General features: G+C 35.8%; 1 protein-coding gene across 1 annotated transcript in view; it reads left to right on the forward strand.

Annotated features, from left to right (window-relative positions):
* The window catches only part of LOC141398021 (glutamate--cysteine ligase-like), an 88,477-nt gene extending 65,016 nt beyond the window's left edge, over positions 1 to 23,461 (forward strand). Inside the window, exons 2-4 of the mRNA XM_073975121.1 lie at positions 8,971 to 10,634; positions 21,891 to 22,072; positions 22,145 to 23,461. Coding sequence (XP_073831222.1) covers positions 8,973 to 10,634; positions 21,891 to 22,072; positions 22,145 to 22,322 — 2,022 coding nt within the window. The 5' untranslated portion in view covers positions 8,971 to 8,972 and the 3' untranslated portion in view covers positions 22,323 to 23,461. The remainder of the gene's footprint in view (positions 1 to 8,970; positions 10,635 to 21,890; positions 22,073 to 22,144) is intronic.
* The last annotated feature ends 3,362 nt before the right edge of the window (positions 23,462 to 26,823 follow it).

The following is a 26,823-nucleotide window of genomic DNA, read 5'->3' on the forward strand; positions in this document are numbered from 1 at the left end:
CGACGGTACAAGTTTCATTAGAGGCAAATCCATACTTCCTGAGAAAATAGCCTGAAAGTTGCAAGAAACCCCTATGACACCGTGTGAGGTGGTTGGAGCGCAAGATAACTCTCGAACGGATCTGCCGATTCGGTCCAAAATTTGGCCTTCGTAATATTTTGTCCAAGCATAGTATAAATTCGAGGATAAACCATATCGGTCCACTCCTTCCGGTACCTCGCCCACAAAAGATCGAAAATGTTCGGAAAATTTGTGCGCACGATAACTCTTGAAGGAAGGAACCGATTTGATCCAAACATTGCACATCGTGAAATTTCTACCAGACTTAGATGTGGTTCCCATTTTGGACTCAATCGGTCCACTACTTCGGGTAGATCCCACACAAAATTTCGGATAAGTTCAGATTAGGACCTGCACTCGAATCGCTTTGATTTTTGTTGCAACAACTTGTATTCACTGCCTTCTATACGACGGTACAAATTTCATCAGGGGCAAGTCCATACTTCCTGAGAAAATAGCCTGAACGATGCAAAAAGCCCCTATGATACCGTGTGTAGGGGTTGGAGCGCAAGATAACTCTCGAACGGATATGCCGATTCGGTCCAAAATTTGGCCTTCGTAATATTTTGTCCAAGCATAGTATAAATTAGAGGATAAGCCATATCGGTCCACTCCTTCAGGTATCTCCCCCACAAAAGTTCAAAAATGTTCAGAAAAATTGTGCGCACGATAACTCTTGAAGGGAGTGACCGATGTAATGCATACTTTGCACAACCTAATATATTTACCAGATATAGATCAGGTTCGAATATGGACTATATTTGTCTACTCCTTCTGGTACCTCTCACACAAAATTTCGAATAAGTTCACTTTAAGACATGCACTCGCAAGTCCATATTTCTTGGGAAATCAGCCCGAAAGCTGTAAAAAACCCCTATGTCACCATATGTATGTGGCAGTCGGGGAGCACGATAATTCTCGAACTGTTCAACCGATTTGGTCCAACATTTGGGCTTCGTCATATTATATCCAAACTTAGTTTCATTGGGCAATACCGGTCCACAACTTCCGGCAATTCTCCCCAATATTTAAAAAATATTACTAAAATGCTAGGACGATATCACTTTAATGGGGCAACCAAATTGGTCCAATCTTAGGATCTCCTAATATTTTGTCAAAATTTAGTTTAATATAATAATATAATAATTGTTCCACAAACATCCCAGAAGGGACAAGGGAGACTTCTCTCATATCAATGAGTGCACCCCGATTCATATTAGCTCAATGATATGGGACCTACTGTTTATCGCCGAGTCCGAACGGTGTGTCTAAGACACCACTTGTAGAGAAGTTTTACAAGGCTGAAATACTCAGGAAATGTCGCCAACATTACTGAGGGGTATTTTGCCACCGTTGAAAAGTGCTTGGTGTTGACTGGCCGAGGAATCGAACCCACGATCTTTAGCGTGCAAGGCGGGTGTGCATACCATTGCACCACGGTGGCACCCAAAATTTAGTTTAACTTAATTAAAAATGAGCCATATCGGCCCTCCCTAAGGGTACCTCCCCCACAAAAGTTCAACATTTGTGTCTTAGTGCAGTTAATTCTTAATCCACATTTTTGTCGTCAAGTTCAAGTGTCCAAAAAGGGCCACAAAATTCCGAAGAGACCTTAAATAAATTCGACCTGTCCGTATGTGAAAGTTTCACTTCACATTGGTTGAGGGTATATATCTGTCGACTGACACTTTTTATACCCTACACCACTGTGTGGGGAGGGTATTATAAAGGTAAGGTCACATTAGGCAAATATTTGCTCAAAAGTGACAAATATTTGTTTGCCACAATTTGACCAGCAAATATTTTTCAAAGGCAAACAAGAAAACAGCTGATTTTGGGAAAACAAAACTATTTGGAAGCAAACAAAAATTTAACCAAATTGCTTTTAATGTGAACACCGTTCAGCAAATATTTTCCTCCTTTTTTGACAAACATTTATTTGGTCTTACAATTTGTTTGTAAGAGCAAACAAGAGCAAACATCTGCTGAAACACATTGTTGTCACATATTAAAAAGGGGCATATGACCATAAAATGACGAAATTTCTTGTAAATATATAATACGAAGTCAATAATTAGTGAATAAAGAAATAAATAAATGGGAGATGAGGGATTTAAAAAACCAAAAATGTTTCACAATCGATGAATCCGAGTTTCACCCATTCAGAATTCGCGAACTGCTAACATATTCTATATAGTATGATTGAAAATCTATATCCATAAGGTCGACCATAAAAATTAATTTACGTGGAAGCTGTGTTGGCATCAATGTAGAAAAATAGCTAAAAATGGGTTGAAGCCAACAAGTTTTTTTATGCTCCCTTCTGATTTCTGGCTTAACCTTACATTTTATAGACATATGCTCAAAGAAAGACTTAAAGAATAATTCATGGGCAATGTGATACTAGTGTATCATTTTTCGATATATCCACTGCATCCACCTAAAATTGATGCTGTCATTTTGAAGTCGGAATTTCGGGGTTTTTCAAAAAAACCTATTTTTTGAGTTTAAAATTTACAAGTGTTATTCAATTTCCTTTGTAACCCGTGTGAATTTAGTTTTTTTACGCGACGGATCTAATGAGACCTTCGGCGATCGAATCCATCGACTAAAACCGCGGTTGGTGAAGAATCTGTTTGAAATAGGTGTATATAGACATATTTTTTATGGGTGCTACTGAAACCGGATGCGCATCAAAAATGGTGGGTTTTAGAAAAACGCAAAACCTCAGAAATTATTAGACGTATTGGCATACATTACAATAGTAATTGTGATGAATTATTGGTAGTGGTTATAATTGTACTGCTACGCGGATTTAGTTTTGTTATTTATACATCCAATACTGTCTTGAAAACAACAACCGACGTTTTAATCCCGATTATCTGTCAACTTTAATAAATCAGTACATAAAATCTTCTTTCTTTTAAAAATATTACCGTGGCAAGCTGTAAATAGCTGCGGTAAAATGTCAATTTTTTCGAAAAATTTTGAAGAAGCCAAACAAAGTGCCGCATATTGAATTTGACACTGTTTTTCATTTGGTTATTATTGTTATACATGGATTTTTATTTATACGCCCAATATTATCTTCACAAACTTCACCAACTAATTTTACAAAAAGCGCGATTTTTTTATAAAAAAAAAAATTAGTTTTCATAAGTCAATACAAAAAAACTTCGTTTTCTATGTTTAAAAACATTATCTTGATAACCTGTATATTATTTTCATTAATAGAAAACGTTTTCATGGTAAACTGTCTTCACCCTTTTGGTTGAAATACTACGTTGACAACATTTAAATACAAATATGAATTCATAATAAACAAAATTGAAAGCTGTCTATAAAAATAATTTTCCAAGGCACAATGTGCCATAATTCACATACATTCGCAACAATACACAAATGAACTCATTCCGACAAGGCACTCATTGCCAAACATGTGGTCTTTGATTTGCCTTCTCCAAAACAAACAATAAACTCAACGCCATTTTTATTATTTCTCTCTCTATTTTTCTCGGCCAAATAATTTTATATTTGCTGGCAGTTTGCTCAAACAATTTCTGGGTGAAAATATCTCTTCAAATGTGAACACACGGCAAACATGTTTGCCCATTTCGTTATTTGTCACTGTTTGAACAAACAAAATGTGTCAAATATTTGCCTGTAATGTGAACACAAATAAAATTTTGTATGAAATCCACATTTGTTTGGGCAAATATGGGAAAACGAATTTGTACCAAATATTTGCCTAATGTGACCTTACCTTAAGTTGGTTTTGGCCAAAAAGTTTGTAACGCATCGAAATAATTGTCGTAGACCCATACTTATATATACCAAAATGAATGTCTCGACGAGCTGAGTCGATCTGGCTTTGTGTGTCCGTCCGTCAGTCCGTCCGTCTGTCCATCTAAACCTTGTAATCACGCTACAGGTCGCAATTTTGATCGGATCGTCACGAAATTTTGCTTGTTGATGGGGGTCCCGGAGGGGAAGAAGCCTATTGATTTTGGTGATGGTCGGATAATATTTAGGGGTCGGAATGGGCAAAAAACTTATGTGGATAAAAAGACAACGTGTTTTTCCAAAGCGAATATCTCAGCTTCTATACAAGGTATACCAAAAGCAAAACCTGACAATAAAAGTAGAAAATATCACCTTTCTAATGATGTAAAGTAGGTTCTCGTAGGTGATCAAACAACGAAGATATCACAATAGTGGTAAATAAAACCCACATTTTCATTTTTGCAATTTTAATTATAATGACGAATATCACAGCTTTGGTTGGGGGCTTTCCAAAAGCAAAGCCTGGCTATGAAAGTAGAAGATCCCATCTTTACAATGATGTAAACTAGGTCGGCGTAGGTGACCAAATAACGGAGATTTCGCAATAGTCGGTAATACATCCCATTTTTCCACTTTTTTGGAAATCACGCTACAGGTCGCAATTTTGATCGGATCGTCACGAAATTTTGAGGGTTAATCGGGGTCACACAGGTGAAGAAGCCTATTGATTTTGGTGATGGTCGGATAATATTTAGGGGTCGTAATGGGCAAAAAACTTATTTGGAGAAAAAGACAACGTTTTTTTCCTAAGCGAATATCTCAGCTTCAATATAGGGTATACCAAAAGCAGAACCTGGCCATGAAAGTAGAAAATATCGCCTTTCTAATGATGTAAAGTAGGTTCTCGTAGGTGATTAAACAACGAACATATCGCAATAGCCGCTAATAGAACCCAACTTTTTATTTTTGCAATTTTAATAATAATGACGAATATAACAGCTTCGGTTTGGGGATCTTCCAAAAACAAAGTCCGACTATGAAAGTAGAAAATCCCATCTTTACAGTGATGCAAAGTAGGTTGGCGTAGGTGGCCACATAACGGAGATATCACAATAGTCGGCAATACATCCCATTTTTTCATTTTTTTTTTTTGTAATCACGCTACAGGTCGCAATTTTGAAATTTTGGGGGTTAATGGGGATCCTACAGAGAAAGAAGCCTATTGATTTTGGTGATGGTCGGATAATATTCAGGGGTCGGAATGGGAAAAAACTTATTTGGAGAAAAAGTCAACGTTTTATTTCAAAGCGAATATCTCCGCTTCTAAAAGGAGTATATCAAAAGCAAAACCTGGTAATGAAAGTAGAAAATATCACCTTTGCAACGATGTGATGTAGGTTGTCATAGGTGGTCAAACAACAGAGATATGGGGGTCTAACAGAGAAAGAAGCCTATTGATGGTTGGCATACATCCCACTTTTCCATTTTTTATTTGGGTTGTACTGTCGATGCACTTAAATGCGTTTCAAAAAAATTGACCTGTGTTAATGAAGACATTCAGAGCAAAGGCGCTAAACTATCCCAATTTTAATATTTTGAATTTTATTAGTCAAAAGCTTATGAACAGGGGTAGTGGTGTAGGGTATCAGATAGTCGGCCCGACCCGAGTATAGCCTTGGCTCACTTGTTTTACTTGTTTTTGTAGAAATCGAAAATTTCACTTGCTTGGTATTGAAAGAAAATATAATAAACATCTTTAAGAAATAATTCTCTGACACATCCTCTTTTCCATGGCACAATTACGCAGGTAGTGGCATCGTAAAATTTTGAATATGTTTTGTCAAAACTTTCTTTATGTTGTTGTCGAAATTACAACAAAAATAATGTTTTTATAAAGAGATATGACTTTTCATATTCGAACAGCTGGTGTGATACCACTACCTGGGTAATTGTGTCATTCTCTTTTCCAAATCCCAGGATAATGAAAAATCAAAAAGATCGCAGGCTCCACTGTGGTGCCGCTTCCTTGTAAACGTGGACAAAATGGAAGGAGTTGATATAGGTTGATGAATTTTTATTGAAATATTCCAACTTTGGTCCATATCGGTTCAGATTTGGATATAGCACCCTTTCCCCGATTTTGCTATAACTCTATCAATTTAACATGAAAAGCCTTCAAATTAAATATGTGATATTTCTTTAGGCCCTTGTCCAGTTTTACCGATTTCGACAAAAATGGGTTCAGATTTGGATATAGCCTACGTACACATTTTGCAACAAATCAGTGAATATTATTTGAATAGCCTTTATCAGCGATATTTTCTTAGGTCGATGATTAGTTTTACAGATTTTGACAAAAATCGGTTCAGATTTTGATATATTCCCTATATATCATTCTTCGATTCTGTTACATAACTCAGTCATATTCTCAGTCAGATTTGGATGCAGTCCCTATCAGGTACGTAGCCAGAAATGCATCTCGACAACATTATTTCATGCAATTCTGGCTTCTTCAAAATTATAAATCGTCAAATTCGGCTACACTGGCCAACGAACAAAATTCGATGTTTTGTGAGTAAAATATACAAAAAATGTCTAAAAAAACTACCATTTGGAGGGAGGGGACCGGGCTTCCCTGTCTACGTCGGTGAGCCCTATATATAACGGTACTTTTACTTTTAATATTCCATCTTTAATAACTTGCCTGGATTTGCCAAATAGTTGGTTTGAATTTGAAATAAATTTTATTGAAACTATAGTCATGTTTATACTAATGATTTTGTGTCTCGATTTATTTGAGGTGAAATGTGTGAAAACTTCTTCCAATCAAATCAATATTTAGCCATTATCATGATAATGTATGTTATTTCACAAAAAGAATGTTTATTGGGCAATCTTTAATTCCCAATTTAAAATTAGAACGCTTGTAGGTTGAATTGATCACTCATATAACAACCATACCACACTCCAATCAAAATAGTGGCATTATCTTCGCAAAATTATTTCAGATTCGAGCTTTTTGAAGTGTTATCGACAACGTATTAACAAACATAGCACGAGGCAGTAAAATAAAGTGTATTGGTAAACTGAGGCAAAATCAGGAAACTTACATTTTTCGTACAAAGTGTTTATGGTAATGTGTCTGTGTCTCAAAGAATCTGATGTTGTCGGTTGTAATTTTTGCATAATTTTATTCGAAAGGGATGTCTTTTTCATGTACAAAATGACCGATGCTGCAATTTTTTGATACACTCCTTGAACGAAGCGAAATACGTGAGCTCTGTATAACATGATATTGCTTCAATCAACATAACTGTACAATATAATAACATTCTATGTGAACTTATTTTCCACAGAAAGAAAGTCTATTGGCCACTCTTTAATTCTCAATTCAAAAGTTATAATATTTCCAATAATTGGTTTAAATACAGCTCCTTGAACAAGGGGTCCTTTTTTATATAAATTTCAATATAAATTATCTACGAAAAAATGTCTATGTTTGAGGAGCCATAACTTTATAGTAACACCATATATCGACAAAATTCTTTCATGATTATCCTATCTCAAGTGTTCTCAATAAAATAAAATCATAAATTTATAAAAAGTCAGCAAAACATTTTTCGATTTTTGTCCACTGAGGCACCATTGTGCGCCCCAGGTTATTGAAATATGTTGAATTGGTTATGTCTGAGGCAACCTTTGATTTGACACATCACAATAAAAACTGGCAAGGCGACGAAGAGGGTGCTACGCCTTACAAAGAGTCCTACCGGCCGTGTTGCAGATGTCATGCGAAACACGAAATCACCCAAAACGTTTAGAATTTCAATGGTAATATTGTGCTCTTATTTTTTTATATGTATGTATGTTGTATGCAAGTGTATATAGACACTGTGTATTATCTGGGATCAAACAATAATATATTCAATATCAGTAGCACGATTCCGGACCATCAAAAGCGATCAATCATTTGTGTTATATAAATTGATTGGTATGACCGCCGCCTCTGCTGATTATGCCCTCCGCACTCGACATACATGATTCGTTGGTGGTAGTGAACTATATCAGCAAATTAGTAAAATGTTTGCGCTGATTTCGGCAAACTAATATTGAGCCAATTGGTTTAATTTTAGAAAATTTTATCTGCGGCAAGGCAGCTGCTGCCTGCCGTTGTTGCCGGCAACATTTTATTGTTGTTTTATTTCGTTTCGCTTTTCATGCAATTTTTTCAGCGTTTTTGTTTGTAAATAAAGTTTCATTTCATTTGTGAATTATGTATTTGTTTGTTGAAAAAAGTTTCAATAGAATTATGTAAAATTGTTGTTGGCTTTTTTTTTACATTTTTCCGATTCTCATCTCTGAACATTTGCCAACTAATTGATGGATGAGCAATTTCTTTTTTCTTCTAAATTTTCTTTTAATATTATATTAAAACATTTGTTGTTGGTTTTTTGCTTTAAAAGACAATTTCGCATACAATTATTTGTCGTTGTCAATAAAAAATTGTCATAAGCTAAATTGCTTTTGACAATATGACTTTGCAATATTTTTACAAAAATATACCTCCTTGAGAAAGAAATATTTTCAACATCTCTTTTGCCGTTCTGAAATGTTTTCATACAGAGACTTCCTCAGTGTAAAAATGAGAACAAAACACCACCATTCCATTTGACAGTGTATTTTTACTTAAAATCTACTTAAACTAACCTATGGCAGGACAAAAATAGTTCTTATCTATTCCAAGAGTGAATAGAAACCATTGCAAGGATGCCTTGTCCCTACATTCAAGTGGTTTGGCTGGCTACCTATTAACATTCAATGTCAATATATTTTTTGAGGGATTTATCAAAACCTTTACATACATAACATTCTCTGCCCCGTGCACTTTTATCATGTATGGAAGTCTCAAACCGTGATGCCATGGTGAAGATTCTAGTCGGCTTAGTCTTTTAATAAATTTTGAAATTTTTTCTAAAAAAATTATCCGACTCTCATTTTAGAAATTCCCCCATAAAAACACTGTACCAACTGCCCCCGTCCCTTTTTTACTTCACAAAACCGTAGGATATCAAATTATTTCTTTTTGTTTCAAGTTTTAACAAATTCTACCACTTCTTCTCATTTCAGATATGGGTCTATTAAGTGAAGGCAGTCCCCTGTCATGGGAAGAAACCAAAGCTCTGGCCCAACATGTACGAGAACATGGCATACAACAATTCATAAATCTCTATCATCGGCTGAAAGATCGCCAAGGTGACGTTTTAAAGTGGGGTGATGAAGTCGAATATGTCATTGTTAAATTTGATGAACAAAATCGTGTGGCACGTGTCTCCCTCAAGGCTCAAAGTCTTTTGGCGAAACTGAATGAAAAAGAAATGGCCGATCCGCAAGGTGTTAAATCTCTATGGAGACCAGAATATGGTGCATATATGATTGAAGGCACTCCCGGCAAGCCATTTGGTGGTTTAATGGCACATTTCAATTTGGTGGAGGCAAATATGCGTTATCGTCGCCAAGAAGTTACGGAACTCCTCGATAAAGATGAATGTGTTATGTCCATAACAAATTTCCCCAGATTAGGTTGTCCAGAATTTACACATCCCATATACAATCCGAATCCAGATGATCCAAATGGTTCAGCAAAGTCTCTATATTTCCCTGATGAAGCTATTTTCCCCGGCCATCCCCGCTTTAAAACCCTAACACGTAACATACGCATGCGTAGAGGTGAAAAGGTGGCAATTAAACTAAAAGTATTCAAAGATGAAAACACAAAACTGCCCGTGGAGGGTAGTCCTGTTAATGAACCAGATGTAGTATTACTAGACGCTATGGGTTTTGGCATGGGTTGTTGTTGTCTACAACTGACATTCCAAGCTTGCAATATTACCGAGGCTCGTACACTGTACGATCAATTGGCTCCGTTATGTCCAATTATGTTGGCCCTAACAGCCGCATCTCCCATTTATCGAGGCTATTTAACCGAATCTGATTGTCGCTGGAACGTCATCAGTTCGTCGGTTGATTGTCGCACCCAAGAAGAAAGAGGCCTTAAACCATTAAAGGAAAACAAATTCCGCATAGCAAAATCGCGTTACGATTCTATCGACTCCTATCTATCCCCCGAGGGTGAACAATACAATGATGTTCCCCTGACCTATGACGAACAAGTATATGAAAATCTACTAGATGGTGGAATTGATCATTTACTGGCCCAACATGTGGCTCATCTTTTTATACGCGACACGGTGTCTCTGTTCAGCGAGAAAGTCCACCAAAACGATGAAGAAGACACGGATCACTTTGAAAATATACAATCCACCAATTGGCAGACTATGCGTTTCAAACCACCTCCACCAAATTCTTCAATTGGTTGGCGTGTAGAATTCCGGCCATGTGAAGCTCAAATCAGTGATTTTGAAAATGCCGCCCTGGTATGTTTTGTAGTGCTACTGACACGGGTCATACTTTCGTATCAGTTAAATTTCCTCATACCCATTAGCAAGGTGGATGAGAATATGCAACGGGCCCAAAAACGAGATGCTTGCCGCAAAGAGAAATTTTGGTTCCGTAAAAATGTACGCAAGACACAAAAACAGTCATCGGCAACAAATGGTTATACAAATGGAACTGCTGCAGCGGTACAAAATGGCAGCAATGGAACAACAAATGATACAGCAGAAACCAATGGTGATGCCAAAATGTCAAATGGTTATACAAATGGCTATAATCACAACGATCAGGACGATGAATATGAACTGATGTCGATTGGCGAAATATTCAATGGCAAGGTAAGTTGTCAATATGGAGGAAGACTTTTTGACTTAAATTTAGCAAGCATTTGGCTTTCTTACCCAAAAACAGAAATAGTGTGAAGTCGTTTTGAACGGTACCTCGGAATTAGTTCTCAAAAATAAAAATTGAATGGATGTGGGCGGCTAAGGCAATAGTTTTTTTTTATACCCTCAGCATTTAACCCAGATATGCCCATTGCTTGATCGTTATCATTTTAAAAGTATTTTTATATTATTTTAGAAGCAAATGTGAAATAATAACAGTATGTTTACATATATGTTTTTTAAAAATTTTTTGAAAAAAGTGGTTTTTAAGGCCACTTTTGGACACAGGGTTTTATCTTATAACTGGGAGTTATGGGACACAAAACATTTGACATATAGTCCAAAGACACCTTTTCGGCATCTAGTTAACGTTTTTTCGTAGTAGGCTCCACATCGTGTATGTTTTCGTTATAAAACTATCCAATAATTAATCGGTCATAACGCAAATCATTGTAAAAACTACCCAGCAAAATGTTCGATGACAGATCATGAGTTGAATCATAGGTGCAAGTGACTTGTCATAGGTGCAAATTTAGGTGAATCACCGATGAAATTTACAAGGGAGTGACACCTGATTTCACCTGTTCATTGTCATGGCATTTTGCACCAGTTCATTGTCATGACATTTTGCACCAGTTCATTGTCACGGCATTTTGCACCAGTTCATTGTCACGGCATTTTGCACCAGTTCATTGTCACGGCATTTTGCACCAGTTCATTGTCATGGCATTTTGCACAAGTTCATTGTCACGGCATCTTGCACCAGTTCATTGTCATAGCATCTTGCACCGGTTCATTGTCATGGCTTCTTGCACCAGTTCATTGTCATGGCTTCTTGCACCAGTTCATCGTCATGGCTTCTTGCACCAATGCTTTGGATCCGGATTTTTGCCAATCAGAAATAAAATACGCAATACAATTATGTAATTTGTTGAATTAATAAGAATACAATGCGCAGATGATTTGTATCGCCAGATGTTATTTTTCTTTATTTTGTATGTAATTTTCAAAATTATATATTATATTAATCTGCAATATCATATTTATCTCTTCCGATGGCTGCAAGATACTTCTTTCAACTTGGGGGTTCCGTTTTTCCAATATTCGATAAATTATGTGTCAATCTCTGAACCAAGCTCATCGTTTGGGAAATCTAGTATAATTTTGAATTCTGTTATTTTATTTCAAAAGAAAAAGCTTATCCTGTAATAGTTACCACGTTATGGTCTCTTTTATACTTATTTTACCGATCTCCTACTTTGCTTCTCTCACTTTGCATGCCATGCTTGTGATATCGTGATCTTTCCATTGGAGTTTTGTTCCCTCGGGTCGCATAACGTCAAATGGCTCGTATTCATATGCCGGTGGCATCTTTATCCATCCTGTTAACATGGCCCAACCAACCCAATAATTGCAGCTCGATATGTTTTACTATATCGGTGTTGGTCGGCTGGGGAAGCTCGTGGTTTATAGACCGGGTCTTTTTCATACTTCTTTTTAATATCCACAAAACGAAACAGGTTTCCAAACAAAAAAAAAATTTTCTTTTGTTTTATGTAAATTTACATTGTATTTTTAATTAAAATATATAAATTTTGCCACTATCGACCACTTTCATCTGACTTTTATTTTCATTTTAACAATTACTTTTGCAAGTACACAATTATTCGGGTATATGAGTATTTGATAATTTATTGTGCGGTTACTTATCAATTTATTTGAACTCATGATAATATTGTGACAAAGATCGGATCTTTCACGACTTCAATTGCACTCATGAAAATTCGATGAAAAAGATCGGATCTTTCATGACTTCGATTGCACTCATGAAAATTCGATGAAAAAGATCGGACCTTTCACGACTTCAATTGCATTCATGAAAATTCGATGAAAAAGATGGGATCTTTCACGACTCCTTTCGCACTCATGCAAAAGAACCAGTGAAGTCATGATTTCACATGGAATCACTTCCATTTAATTTTGCTGGGTAAGCAATAGGTGGCAACTTCGATGAACTAGACCTCAAAACTCAAAAATAGTAGCCCAGGAAAATGTTCGATGACAAATCATGAGTTGAATCATAGGTGCAAGTGACATGTCATAGGTGAAAATTTAGGTGAATCACCAATGACATTTACAAGGGAGTGACACATGATTTCACGAATTCATTGTCATAGCATTTTGCACCAGTTCATTGTCATTGCATCTTGCACCAGTTCATCGTCATAGAATCTTGCACCAGCTCATTGTCATATCATCTTGCACCAGTTCATCGTCATAGCATCTTGCACCAGTTCATTGTCATAGCATCTTGCACCAGTTCATTGTCATGGCATTTTGCACCAGTTCATTGTCATAGCATCTTGCATCAGTTCATTGTCATGGCTTCTTGCACCAGTTCATTGTCATGGCTTCTTGCACCAGTTCATTGTCATGGCTTCTTGCACCAGTTTATTGTCATGGCTTCTTGCACCAATGCTTTGGATCCGGATTTTCGCCAATCAGAAATAAAATTCGCAATACAATTATGTAATTTGTTGAATTAATAAGAATACAATGCGCAGATGATTTGTATCGCCAGATGTTATTTTTCTTTATTTTGTATGTAATTTTCAAAATTATGTATATATTATATTAAGATGCAATATCATATTTATCTTTTCCGATGGCTGCAAGATACTTCTTTCAACTTAAGGGTTCCGTTTTTCCAATATTTGATAAATTATGTGTCAATCTCTGAACCAAGCTCATCGTTTGGGAAATCTAGTATAAATTTGAATTCTGTTATTTTATTTCAAAGAAAAAAGTTTATCCTGTAATAGTTACCATGTTATGGTCTCTTTTATACTAATTTTACCGAACTTCTACTTCGCTTCTCTAACTTTGGATGCCATGTTTTGTGATATCTTATTGAACTTGATCTTTCCATTGGAGTTTTGTTCTTACCTCGGATGGCGTAACGTCAAATGGCTCATACTTATATACCGGTGGCATCTTTATCCATCCTGTTGACATGGCACAGCCTACCCAATAATTGCAGCACGATATGTTTTCCTATATCGGTCTTGGGGTCGGCTGGTGGAGCTCGTGGTTTATAGATCGTGTGTTTTTCATACTTCTTTTTAATATCCACAAAACGAAACAGGTTTCCAAACACAAAATATATTTTTCTTTTGTTTTATATCAATTTACATTGTATTTTTAATTAAAATATATAAATTTTGCCACTATCGATCACTTTCATCTGACTTTTATTTTCATTTTAACAATTACTTTTGCAAGTACACAATTATTCGCGTACATGAGTATTTGATAATTTATTGCGCGGGTACTTATCAATTTTTTTTAAACTCATGACAATATTATGACAAAGATCGGATCTTTCACCACTTCAATTTCACTCATGAAAATCCGATGAAAAATATCGGATCTTTCACGACTTCAATTGCACTCATGAAAATTCGATGAAAAAGATCGGATCTTTCACGACTCCTTTCGCACTCATGCAAAAGAACCAGTGAAATCATGATTTCACATGGAATCACTTCCATTTAATTTTACTGGGTATATATAGGACGCTGGGCATATCTGGGTTAAGCTAACGAGGGTATATACACTTTCATACGGGCAAAATGTGCCTCATCGAAATAATGGTTTTAGACCCCAAGTATGTTTGGACGAAATGTGTTTCAGACAATTTGGAGTCGATTGAGCAATGTCCGTCCGTCTGTCTGTCTGGCTGGAGCGCACGATAACTCTCGAAGGGATGAACCGATTCGATTCAAATTTTGGCTTTCGTAATATTTTCACAAAACTTAGTTTAAGTTCGAAGATGGGCTATATCGGTCCACTCCTTCCGGTACCTACCCCACAAAAGTTCGAAAATGTTTGGAAAATTTGTGCGCACGATAACTCTTGAAGGGAGTAACCGATTTGGTTCATCATTGCCCATCGTGAAACGTGTACCAGACTTACCCCCAGTTTGTGTAAAAATTTTTATTCTTCTCACACGAATTGTCAAATTTTGTAGATCGATTTACTCGCTTTAGCGCAAATGTAGAGCGTTGATTTTTTAAATGAGGAATCCTTAACGATATATGGAACGGGTATACTAAAAATTAGATGTGAATGTCATCTGGGGGCTGAGCTATGAATGCCTAAATTATTACGAATATAGACGAACGAACAAAAATAAGTTACAAAAACTGGGGGTTAGATAAGGTTTCAATATGGACTCAATCGGTCCACTCCTTCAGGTATCTCCCACAACAAATTTACGAAAAGTTCAGTTTAGGGCCATCTCTCGAATCGCTTTGATTTTTTCTTTAGCAACTTGTATTCACTGCCCCCCATACGACGGTATAAGTTTCATCAGGGGCAAGTCCATACTTCCTGAGAAAATAGCCTGAAAGTTGCAAAAACACCCCTATGACACCGTGTGTAGTGGTTGGAGGCGAAGGTAACTCCCGAACGGATGAACCGATTCGGTCCAAAATGTGGCCTTCGTAATATTTTGTGCAAACTTAGTTTAAGTTCGAAGGTAAGCCATATCGGTCCAGGTGCCTTCCCCACAAAAGTTCAAAAATGTTCGGTAAATTGTTCGTACGGTAACTCTTGAAGGGAGTGGTCGAATTGGTCCATACTTTACACATCCTAATATATCTACCAGGTATACAGTCTGTCGCAAAAGTTAGTATACACTGTTGAAACCAAAATGTATTAGGGATAAATATCACTATAACTTACTGAAAACAACAAACAATTAGTTTTATTTGATAGACAAGAAGGTTGTCTTCCGTAATAACAATTAAAAGTGCGCAATATTTGCATACATTAGCAAATAAACGGTTCGAATCCCAAAAGGACCAAAATTTATGTCGCAAAAGTTAGTATACAACGGAGAATCCTCATGGAACTGTGTAAAAAATTCTGGATATTTTTGAACAAAATGAAACTAAATCTGTACTTAAGATCATAAGGAGTGTATTAATCGGTTTTAATGGCAGCTATTGTACTTATAGTGACAAGCCCAACGTACATTGGATCGTAAAATCCAAAAAAAATGGTCATCTACAAATACAACAACTGTAGCGACAAAATTCCGGGTGTTATGTCCTGTATATGGATTCTACAGCCATGAAATGCTCAGAAAAGCTCTAAATTTCAATATAGGGTGATCTTGATCGAGTTTCGGCTAGTCCTGTTTGAAAAACGGGAATTTCTTGAAGGAAACCCATACTTTTGAGGCCATTTTCCTTTTGAAACATGTAATAATCCTTAATCCTTACACATAAGGACTTTACTTTTGAGTTAATTTTCTCACAAATGTTGCCCCTTTTCATATTCCCACAAAAAGTAAATAGTAGAAGAACCTCAAGGTCCGTTGTAAGCCCCACAGTTACACTGTCCTACTGGCCTTTTAGCAGTATCGAACATGCTTCTCGTGTCCCCAGTCTAATGTGCGACTAATGTCTAATGAACTACTTCTAACTGATCCATTTAGTTGTATTTTGGTCCTAAGTGAAGCGAACAAAGCTTTTCAGAACGTTTTTACACAATCCATGCGTTATAACAGTAGAGAAAGCTCTGTATTAAAATGTTAAATGAGCTATCATATCCTTCTGTGGTGGTGGAGTATCACTGTAGGGCTTACACCCGAACTTGAGGTTCTCCTACTATTTATTTTTGGTGGGAATGTGAAAAGGGACATAATTTGTGAGAAAAATTAACTGAAAAGGAAAGTCCTTATGTGTAAGGATTAAGGATTATTACATGTTTCAAAAGGACAACGGCCCCAAAGTATGGGTTTTCTTCAAGAAATTCCCGTTTTTTCAAACAGGACAAGCCGAAACTCGATCAAGATCACCCCATATTGAAACTTTAGAGCTTTTCTGAGCATTTCATGGCTTTAGAATCCATAAACAGGACATAAGATCCCGGAATTTTGTCGCTACAGTTGTTGTATTTGTAGATGACCATTTTTTGTGGATTTTACGATCCAGTGTACGTTGGACTTGTCACTATAAGTACTATAACTGCCATTAAAACCAATTAATATACTCTTTATGATCTTAAGTACAGATTTAGTTTAATTTTGTTAAAAAATATCAAGAATTTTTTACACAGTTCCACGAGGATTCTCCGTTGTATACTAACTTTTGCGACATAAATTTTGGTATTTTTGGGATTCGAACCGTACATTTGGTAATGTATGCAAATATTGCGCACTTTTAATTGTTATTACGGAAGACAATCTTCTTGTCTATCAAATAAAACTAATTGTTTGTGGTTTTCAATACGTTATAGTGATATTTATCCCTAATACATTTTGGTTTCCACGGTGTATACTAACTTTTGCGACAGACTGTAGATCAGGTTCAAATATGGTCTAATATTTGTCCACTACATCCGGTACCTCCCACACAAAATTTCGGATAAATACACTTTAAGACCTGATATGGAATCACTTTGACTTTTGTTTAAGCAACTTGCATTCGCTGCCTCAATTGCGATGGTAAAAGTTTTTTCAGGGGCAAGTCCTATGGTACCGTATGAGGTGGCTGGAGATCCATTCTTTTTTTAAAACCCCCTAAATACATGCGTTTTTTGAGAAAAAATTGTTTTAATATACACAGGCTGAGGGTATATCTCTGTCGGCAAAGCCGACTGAAACTTTTTTACTTGTTTTTTTTTTTTTTTGGATTTTGGTATTAAACTCGTCTTCATTAAATATTTAATTTATCCTACATGCATGCATATTGTTATAAATTGCAACAATTTTTATAGCATACTTTGAGGCTGTTTTGCACATTGTTGACTTATAACATTAGGTTTGCCTGGACCCTCGAAATTTTGTAAAAATTTGTGCAAAATGTTTTTCACTAAGAACTTTCAATTGCGAGTACACCTTTCAAACAATACCTTTGAACTGCCTGTGCAACTGCAACAGTGTGAATGGTGCCTACCCAGCAAACTAATCGTACCGACATCGTAACGAAATCTGAAAAAAATTCGGACGTTTCGTCCGATATCTGATCCGAAATCGTAACTATATCTTAACGAAAGTTGTATGAAGTGGTTGACATAATATCGGAACGAAATGTCGAGCGAAATCGGATCGATTTCGGTCAGAATTCGGAACGAAATCGGAAGAAAATCCTTGGGAAATTCGGATTGCGAATTTTTTCCTCCGAATTTTCGTACAGATTTCTGAATGATTTTGTACTAATGTTGTATGAAAATCTGAGTTATCTTCCGAATCTTCGTAAAGATTTCTGAACGATTTTGGAATAATGTCGTAGGAATGTTGAAGGAAAATTTTTTTCTCTGACGGCTCTTTTTTTATTGATAAATTTTTTGTTATGTTTTTTTATTGGAATTTCAAATGTAACTAATGATTTTCACTGTTATCATTTTGTAGTTATAGTGGAACAATGTAAACTTTGTGTACGAATATGTTGAGTCTATCATCACTAGCTTGAATTATTATATGTTGCATTTATATTTAAAATATTTAAAAATTATATATGCGAATTTTATAACCAACCAGTTTGTTTTTCTTCATGTTTACCTGTTAAGGCGACAACAAACAACAAACTAAAATGTTGCTTGTTAGATATATACAAAAGGTTGTTGTGTGAAGGGAAATTTGTTTTCGACATATCGATCCGAATTCGTACCGAAATCTGAACGAAATCTGTACGAATTCACCTACGAAAAATCGTACAGAAAACGGAACGAAATCTGTACGATTGTGCTTCCGAAATTGTTCTGATGTGCCGGACATCCGACATTTGGTTTGCTGGGTAGGCATGCCTGATAGGCTCGTTGATTTAGAGATTGTGGCAGGGATGCTCATGACTGTAAAACCCAAGCAATTACTGCATCGACTACATTTTGATGTGCTGATGCAACGGTGAAATCATCGCCTTTTCATGCAGTCGTACCATGTTATCTTGAGGAATCACTATATTGCAATCCTCAGGTCGGCATTTTGGCAGGTTTAAACATTATTCCACGGCGTAGCGCCGCATAGCTTGCTTCTCTGCATTCCAAGTAATGCCGGCCAGTGACTTGAGCACCTTTTTCCTACTTCTGATCTTTTTGCAAATAGCTTGTGCGGACGACTTAAACATGCTGTCGAACGTTACAACCAGAGGCCTGCTTTGAAGCACCGCAACAAGGTAGTGTATAAAATCATTTCATAAACAAATCATTAATTTTACAGAGGGAATGTTAAAAACAACCACCGAATGAATAGAGAATAGTACTGTTAAATTGGATAGGGTATGCGAGAACAGGAAACAAGAACAACGCAACCGCAAATCAAAAAATGGCACCGGTTGCAGTTCACTGGTTACAACCAATAGCTTGGGGTAGTTAGTGGTCGGAATCAGGACTGTATTGAACAATATGTCCATGGGGAACCTTTTTTTCAACCGTCCATGTGGTGAACAGTGTGACAGTGGATTTAGGGGCGGATATTTTCATATTTCTCAGATGGAAAAACTGTTCTTGGTCAGCAATGTAGATACTTGCCTGACTATAGAAGCGGCACCACCCTGCTAACTTTTCAGGCTTTTGGTACAATATGGGTGGCTAACGATAAATTGAAAAACCAAATAGTCAACGCCAGGTTCATCTCGTTGCTTAGGCATTACGGTTGACATTCCGTGTGGGCCCAACGCAGGGTGCATGCGGTTACTTCTATAGACCCTTTCTGAAAGAAAGGATGCTTCTATAGACTATTTGTGAATGAGAGGATGCTTCTATAGATCCTTTTAAGAGAAAGGGTGCTTCCATAGACCCTTTCTGAAAGAAAGTGTGCTTCCATAGACCTTTCCTGAAAGAGTGCTCCTATAGACCCTTTCTGAAAGAAAGGGTGCTTCTATAGAGTCTTTCTGAAAGAAAGGGTGCTCTTATAGACCCTTCCTGAAAGAAAGGGTGCTCCTATAGACCTTCCTGAAAGAAAGGGTGCTCCTATAGACCCTTCCTGAAAGAAAGGGTGCTCCTATAGACCCTTTCTGAAAGAAAGGGTGCTCCTATAGACCCTTCCTGAAAGAAAGGGTGCTCCTATAGACCCTTCCTGAAAGAAAGTGTGCTCCTATAGACCCTTCCTGAAAGAAAGGGTGCTCCTATAGATCCTTCCTGAAAGAAAGGGTGCTCCTATAGACCCTTCCTGAAAGAAAGGGTGCTCCTATAGACCCTTCCTGAAAGAAAGGGTGCTCCTATAGACCCTTCCTGAAAGAAAGTGTGCTCCTATAGACCCTTCCTGAAAGAAAGGGTGCTTCTATAGACCCTTTCTGAAAGAAAGGGTGCTTCTATAGACCCTTCCTGAAAGAAAGGGTGCTCCTATAGACCCTTACTGAAAGAAAGGGTGCTTCTATAGACCCCTTGCGAATGAAAGGGTGCTTCTATGGACGCCTTGTGAATTAAAGAGTGCTCATATAGACCCTTCCTGCAAGAAAGGGTGTTTCTATAGATCCTTTCTGAAAGAAAGGGTGTTTCTATAGATCCTTTCTGAAAGAAAGGGTGTTTCTATAGATCCTTTCTGAAAGAAAGGGTGTTTCTATAGATCCTTTCTGAAAGAAAGGGTGTTTCTATAGATCCTTTCTGAAAGAAAGGGTGTTTCTATAGATCCTTTCTGAAAGAAAGGGTGTTTCTATAGATCCTTTCTGAAAGAAAGGGTGTTTTTTTATCCTTTCTGAAGAAAGGGTGCTTCTATAAACCCTTCCTGTAGAAAGGGTGCTTCTATCGACCCCTCCTGAAAGAAAGGGTGTTTCTGTAAACCCTTCCTGAAGAAAGGGTGTTTCTATAGACCCTGATTGAAAGAAAGGGTGCTTCTATAGACCCTGTCTGAAAGAAAGGGTGCTTCTATAGACCCTGTCTGAAAGAAAGGGTGCTTCTATAGACCCTGCCTGAAAGAAAGGGTGCTTCTATAGAGTCTTTCTGAACGAAAGGGTACTTCTATAGAGCCTTTCTGAAAGAAAGGGTACTTCTATAGACCCTTCCAGAAAGAAAGGGTGCTTTTATAGACAATTCCTGAAAGAAATAGTGCTTCTATAGACCCTTCCTGAAAGAAAGGTTGATTCTATAGACCCTTTCTGAAAGAAAGATTGCTTCTATAGAGCCTTTTTGAAAGAAAGGGTGCTACTATAGACTCTTTCTGAAAGAAAGGGTGCTTCTATAGAGCCTTGCTGAAAAAAGGGTGCTTCTATAGACCATTCCTGAATGATAGGGTGCTTCTATAGACCCTTCCTGAAAGAAAGGTTGATTCTATAGACCCTTTCTGAATGAAAGATTGCTTCTATATAGCCTTTTTGAAAGAAAGGGTGCTTCTATAAGCCTTTCTGAAAGAAAGGGTGCTTCTATAAGCCTTTCTGAAAGAAAGGGTGCTTCTATAGAGGTTTTCTGAAAGTAAGGGAGCTTCTATAGAGCTTTTCTGAAAGTAAGGGAGCTTCTATAGAGCTTTTCTGAAAGTAAGGGTGCTTCTATAGAGCCTTTCTGAAAGAAAAGTGTTTTTGTAGACCCTTCCTGAAAGAAATGGTGCTTCTATAGACCCTTCCTGAAAGAAAGGTTGCTTCTATAGACCCTTTCTGAAAGAAAGGGTGCTTCTATAGCCCCTTTCTGAAAGAAAAGGTGCTTCTATAGATCCTTTCTAAAAGAAAGGGTACTTCTATATAGCATTTCTGAAAGAAAGTGTGCTTCTATGAAGCCTTTCTGAAAGAAAGGGTGCTTCTATAGAGCCTTTCTAAGAGAAAGGGTGCTTCTATAGAGCCTTTCTAAAAGAAAGGGTGCTTCTATAGAGCCTTTCTGGAAGAAAGGGTGCTTCTATAGAGCCTTTCTGGAAGAAAGAGTGCCTCTATAGAGCCTTTCTAAAAGAAAGGGTGCTTCCAGACACCCTGATAAATGATTCCCTTGAAAAATATCGCTGAAAACTTTCAAAATACGCAAAACTGAACGATATATCAAAACATGGCCCTATATGGTCCTCCTGCAAACTTAAACTTAATTTGGAAACAATGATGGCCACCTAGACTGACGGACAAACGTTGGCAGATCGACCCCAAATTTCCTCAAACAGGATCTAAAACAATTTTTTCAATGAGGCACACTTTTGGTCGTATTCAATCCCCTTTGTTTAGCCTAAGACAGCACAAATTCCTTATATGTTTCAAATCACTAATAATTGATATAATCCATTTTCAGGCCGATGGTTTTCCTGGTTTGGTGCCTTTGATACGCAGTTACTTACAGTCGATGGAAGTCGATACAGACACCCATTGCACAATTGAACAATATTTACGTTTTATTGAAAGAAGAGCCTCTGGTGAGCTGGTGACAACTGCCACCTGGATGAGAGAGCAGGTCTTGAAACATCCCGACTATAAGTAAGTTAAAATATATTGGCCTCTTTGAAAATCGGTATTAATAATTTTTATATTTTTTGTTTGGTTTTCCAGGAAAGATTCCATTGTTAGTGATAGCATTAATTATGATATTCTTAAGAAAATCGAAGCCATTCAAAAAGGCAATCTAATTGAACCAACATTGCTGGGCCAAGGCAATCATACAAAGACAAAAGATTTCATACCATTGGCCATACAGAAGCATTTGAATGGTTGTTGTGAAAGCATATGACCAAATTCAGGCGATACTTTTAAATATGGTAACGACAAGAAATACTATGATAATGAAGAAGAAGTGGATGATGGTGTTGATGCTGACAACGAGGAACAAGAAGAAAATGATGCAAAAGTCGATAACTGTGATGATGGAAAAATAAAACAAGCAACAAGTGGCGGCCAATAATAGTAATTTAGCAGAGGCAATATTGCCATTTTATCAAACAACAAAAGGCAACAACAAATTTGAAACCCCCTCCAAAAATGGACTGGTCAACAACAGAAAACCGACTGAATATTAAGAGAACCAGCTTGGAAAGCAAATGACAAAATGTTAAATGTTGTTTTGGCGTGATAATGATGGACGCACTTAAATAGGCAAAAGGCACACTAAATTTATGTTGGCTTCAGCAGAAGAAGAAACAAAACTGTAATTGTAAACGGCATTTAAGTTTAGGTCATGAAGTGTAAAGGGAAGAAGGAAATGAATCCCAAACTGATACTGGACGGCATTTTTTCCTTCTTCCAATCCCTTGAGCATTGGATATACAAACTATGCTAAATGGCTGTAGAGTCTTTTAAGGCTAAATAACTAGCTATCAAAGCTTTGCAAAACGTTTCTTCACAATCGCATCGATCATTTGATTGAAATCTTGAAGTAATCAGCAGCAACAACAACAACAAGGAAGGGATTTATGTTATAGTTATACATACATATATATTATTATATACACGATACATAATTGCTGCATACATACGTATATAGTATAGTAGTTATTAATTTTTTATTATTATTTGTTAAATTATTTCATAGTAAACAAACACAAAAAAAACAATACAACACAGGATATGTAAAACAAAACAATTGAAACGTTTTTTAAACATTAAGTGTTTATTTATTTACTGAAAAAACAACAACAACAAACCAATATAATTCCTATATAAATTGTATATTTTTAAAAAACAATATTTCACACCATTACTACAAGTATAACCTACAAACTACTTTAACTTTACACAAGAAACTTGAACAAAATTGATAAATCAAAAACAACTGTATCAAATAATTTAAAATTATAAAAATTAGTAAAAAAAAAATCATTGTAAACAAAATCTAAATAAAATTGGTACAAATTAATGAAAGAAAAACTAAAATATTTTCCCACATTTTTCGTTTTGTTTAATGTACTCAACATAAGGAAACATGGGATGTTAACACGGGGAAATAATACAATACTGAGGGTGAAGCGCAAAGCATACTTTTAGGCACAAACAAATGTGTGTTTCATTTAAGCTCTCTAAAGCATACTCCAGTTTTTAAAACATTTAAAATGGGGATTTATTTGTTTATTTTGTGCAGTAGCAGATTTTAACGTGTAGAAACAAACGTACATAAATTACGAATTTTTTAGGAATTTGAACACAGATTGGCATGTTTATACCCTACACCACCTTGTACTAAGGGGTATTATGTCTTTGTGCATTAGTTTGTAACATGCCAACGGAAACGAGATAGACCCATAGTTCCTTTTAGGGATATACATATATGCTCTGTTCCAGAACCTGCAAGAAGCTACTACTTTTTACTACGATAACAATTTTCCCTTTATGATATCGGAAAAAGTAGTAAAAATTAGTAGATTCTTGCAGTACTGGAACAGACCAATAATAACTTTCTAAATCGATTTACGCATGTCGCATTTATTGTCCGATTCGCATGAAAATTGGGGAAGATAGCTTTTTTGGCCAAAGGTAAAAATCGGTTCAGATTTGGATATAGGCCCCCATATATCTTTGAGGCATTTGGTGCACGCAAATTCTGTCCGATTTTTATACAATTTGGAAAATGTCACCAAATTCGGATTAGAAATAAGAGATATAGCTCCCATATATATTTTCGGCCGATTTTATAAATTAATTTTACATGGATTTACATTGGATTTAATAAATCCATTGGATTTCAAATGTCAATTCCATTGCATATACTAAGTGTGTATGCGTACTCGATAATTTGTAATAATTGCTCTGTTCCAGAACCTGCAAGAAGCTACCATGTTTTACTACGATAACATTTTTTCCTTTATGTTATCGGAAAAAATAGTAGAAATTAGTAGATTCTTGCAGTACTGGAACAGACCAAATTATTACAAATGTTTCAAATTTTGAAAGTTGTATAAAGGAAAAGTTGCTGAAAAAAATTTTCAGCAACATTTAGTAAGTAATTAGCATAAATGCTGAGGGTATTAAAAGACACACCAACTATTTACATATGTACATCAAATAAATTCTCATCAAGAATGTTAATCCGGCAAAAGGCTCTAATGTAAGTGTCCTTTTTGTCAAAATTGAAAATAATGTGACAATCCTATGGTGCGGAGATGGTACATGGTGGACTAGGCTTCGGCTAAGCTCGCCGGATGGGGGGGTTGTTTCTCCGACTGATTGTACATTTAATTTCATTGTTATTTTGTACCATGGTTATTATTTTTAATAATATACTGAAACTCTAAATTTACATGAAATAAGAGAAAATCAACTAGTTGACGGATGCATTACAACTTACTGTTTTCTTGCTTTCATACTTTGAAGTGAATGATGTTAGATTCCCCTTTTTGTGAGACTAAGATGACATGCCTCAAATGGAACCCACCCCTTATGACTCTATGGTCAACCATGGTATCTTCTCTCCATTTATTATTATTCAAAGATACCCCAAACATACACTAACCAACCGACAATTACCTTCAGTCCATGATTAAATTATTTTAGCACATTTTGGTATTGTTCATAATATCTCATATAATGGTATTTATTCTTGAAAGTTTGTTCATTTCTTTTAGCATCTAAAATATAATGTTTCTTAACTATTAGCGTGATAATAAAGGTAAAGTGGATAGAGAATATTCCATATAAAATATTTATGAATATGCATAGAAAAAGAAACAAAAATATTTAGAATTAGGTATTTAAATAAAAAAAAACTATTTGGTTAACTCATATGAATATTCAACTATTTTACATGAAATACTGTACAGGCAATATATTTGATTTATCACTAGGAGTATAATTATTTATATGTTTTAATATAACTTATTTATTTTAGATATATATATATATATTAATTTTGTAGGAGCTTTGATTCCGTATATTGATATTTTGAAATGTATTTTTTTTACGTTTGTGGATCAAATAGTGTTCTGTTACTTTTCTTTGTTCGTCTAGATAATAATGAAGTTTTTGATATTATTAACAAGATTTACATTAAGAGTAAGCGCCTAAAATTATGCTTCAATTGTATATCCTGTGTTTAAACTTCCAACCATTTTTCTTTTGAATCAACAAGATAGTTAATCGTTTTGACACTAGTTTACATCTGCACCATGTGCATTGATTGAATTTGAACAATATAGGTTATTTTTAGAATTTGTTTTTTTGGAATAAAATATTTTATATGTACATTTAGGATATTATTTGTTGGTTTCTTTAATTCTTGTCATTTTGCCCTTGTCGAAAAGTTATAACTTTATGAAAGCTGGTTATGTGGTTTGTGTACTCACTCTTTCACGTGGTCATCTGGTGGTATTTAACATAACCAAAAAATTCCCTTTTGGTTTTGATAGGCTGAGTTACCACGTGTCGGATTTGGATGATGAGATTTTTGGGAATATGTATTGCCAGAACTTTGGGAGTATTGTGGCCAATCTGTTTCTAGGGAAATTGACAGAATTTTGACCACAATACCCTAGATTAAAAGAAATAATAGTATACATTATTCTCATGTCTGAACATATTACACTTTACGACCCCTATATAGTTCACATGTTCTAAGTAAATTTTGATGTTGCAACATACGGCTTCAAATTATATTAACACTTCACTTCAACTTTGTATTATCAAATATCACTCAAAATTTACTTAACTTCTAAAATCGGGGTCGAAAAGATGAATATATGTATGTACGGTAATTGGATGTGTTAGAAAAAAGAGAAATGAATGTTCTTACCCGAGTAATTAGATAAATATAATTTAATTAAATTGTAAATGAAGTTCCAGCGACCAATGGCTTAATGAGGAGTAACAGAGAAATTAAATGAACGATTTCTTTCTTATATATATTTTTCAAAAAAAAAGAAACTTTAACTCTTTACATATAATACCACAAAATTTGAACTGTACTTTTCGCTTTCAACTTTTATAATGATCGCTCAATGAGCAAGGTGACATTCAAGAATATCTCAAGCCACATGCGCCTGACAGTTTGTGACAACAAATCGTATTTTATGCATCTCAGTTTGATAATTTGTAATGTAACTAGTTAATGTAGGTGGCGTTGTTGAATATTTGTTAAAAATTATAATCTTAAATGTTGACGTAAGTCAAAGAATATTTGTATTTTATAAAATGTAATTAATATTATTTAGGGTGAAATAATTTCCAAAAACACATCATACGTTGTACTTCGATCGCCTTTTATGAATGTGGCAAGTTTAAATTTTGTACCAAACGTTGTGGCAACA

The sequence above is a fragment of the Musca autumnalis genome, unplaced genomic scaffold (genome assembly GCF_047663935.1).
Source record: "Musca autumnalis isolate F117 unplaced genomic scaffold, ASM4766393v1 scaffold_3, whole genome shotgun sequence".
Taxonomy (NCBI): Eukaryota; Metazoa; Arthropoda; class Insecta; order Diptera; family Muscidae; genus Musca; species Musca autumnalis.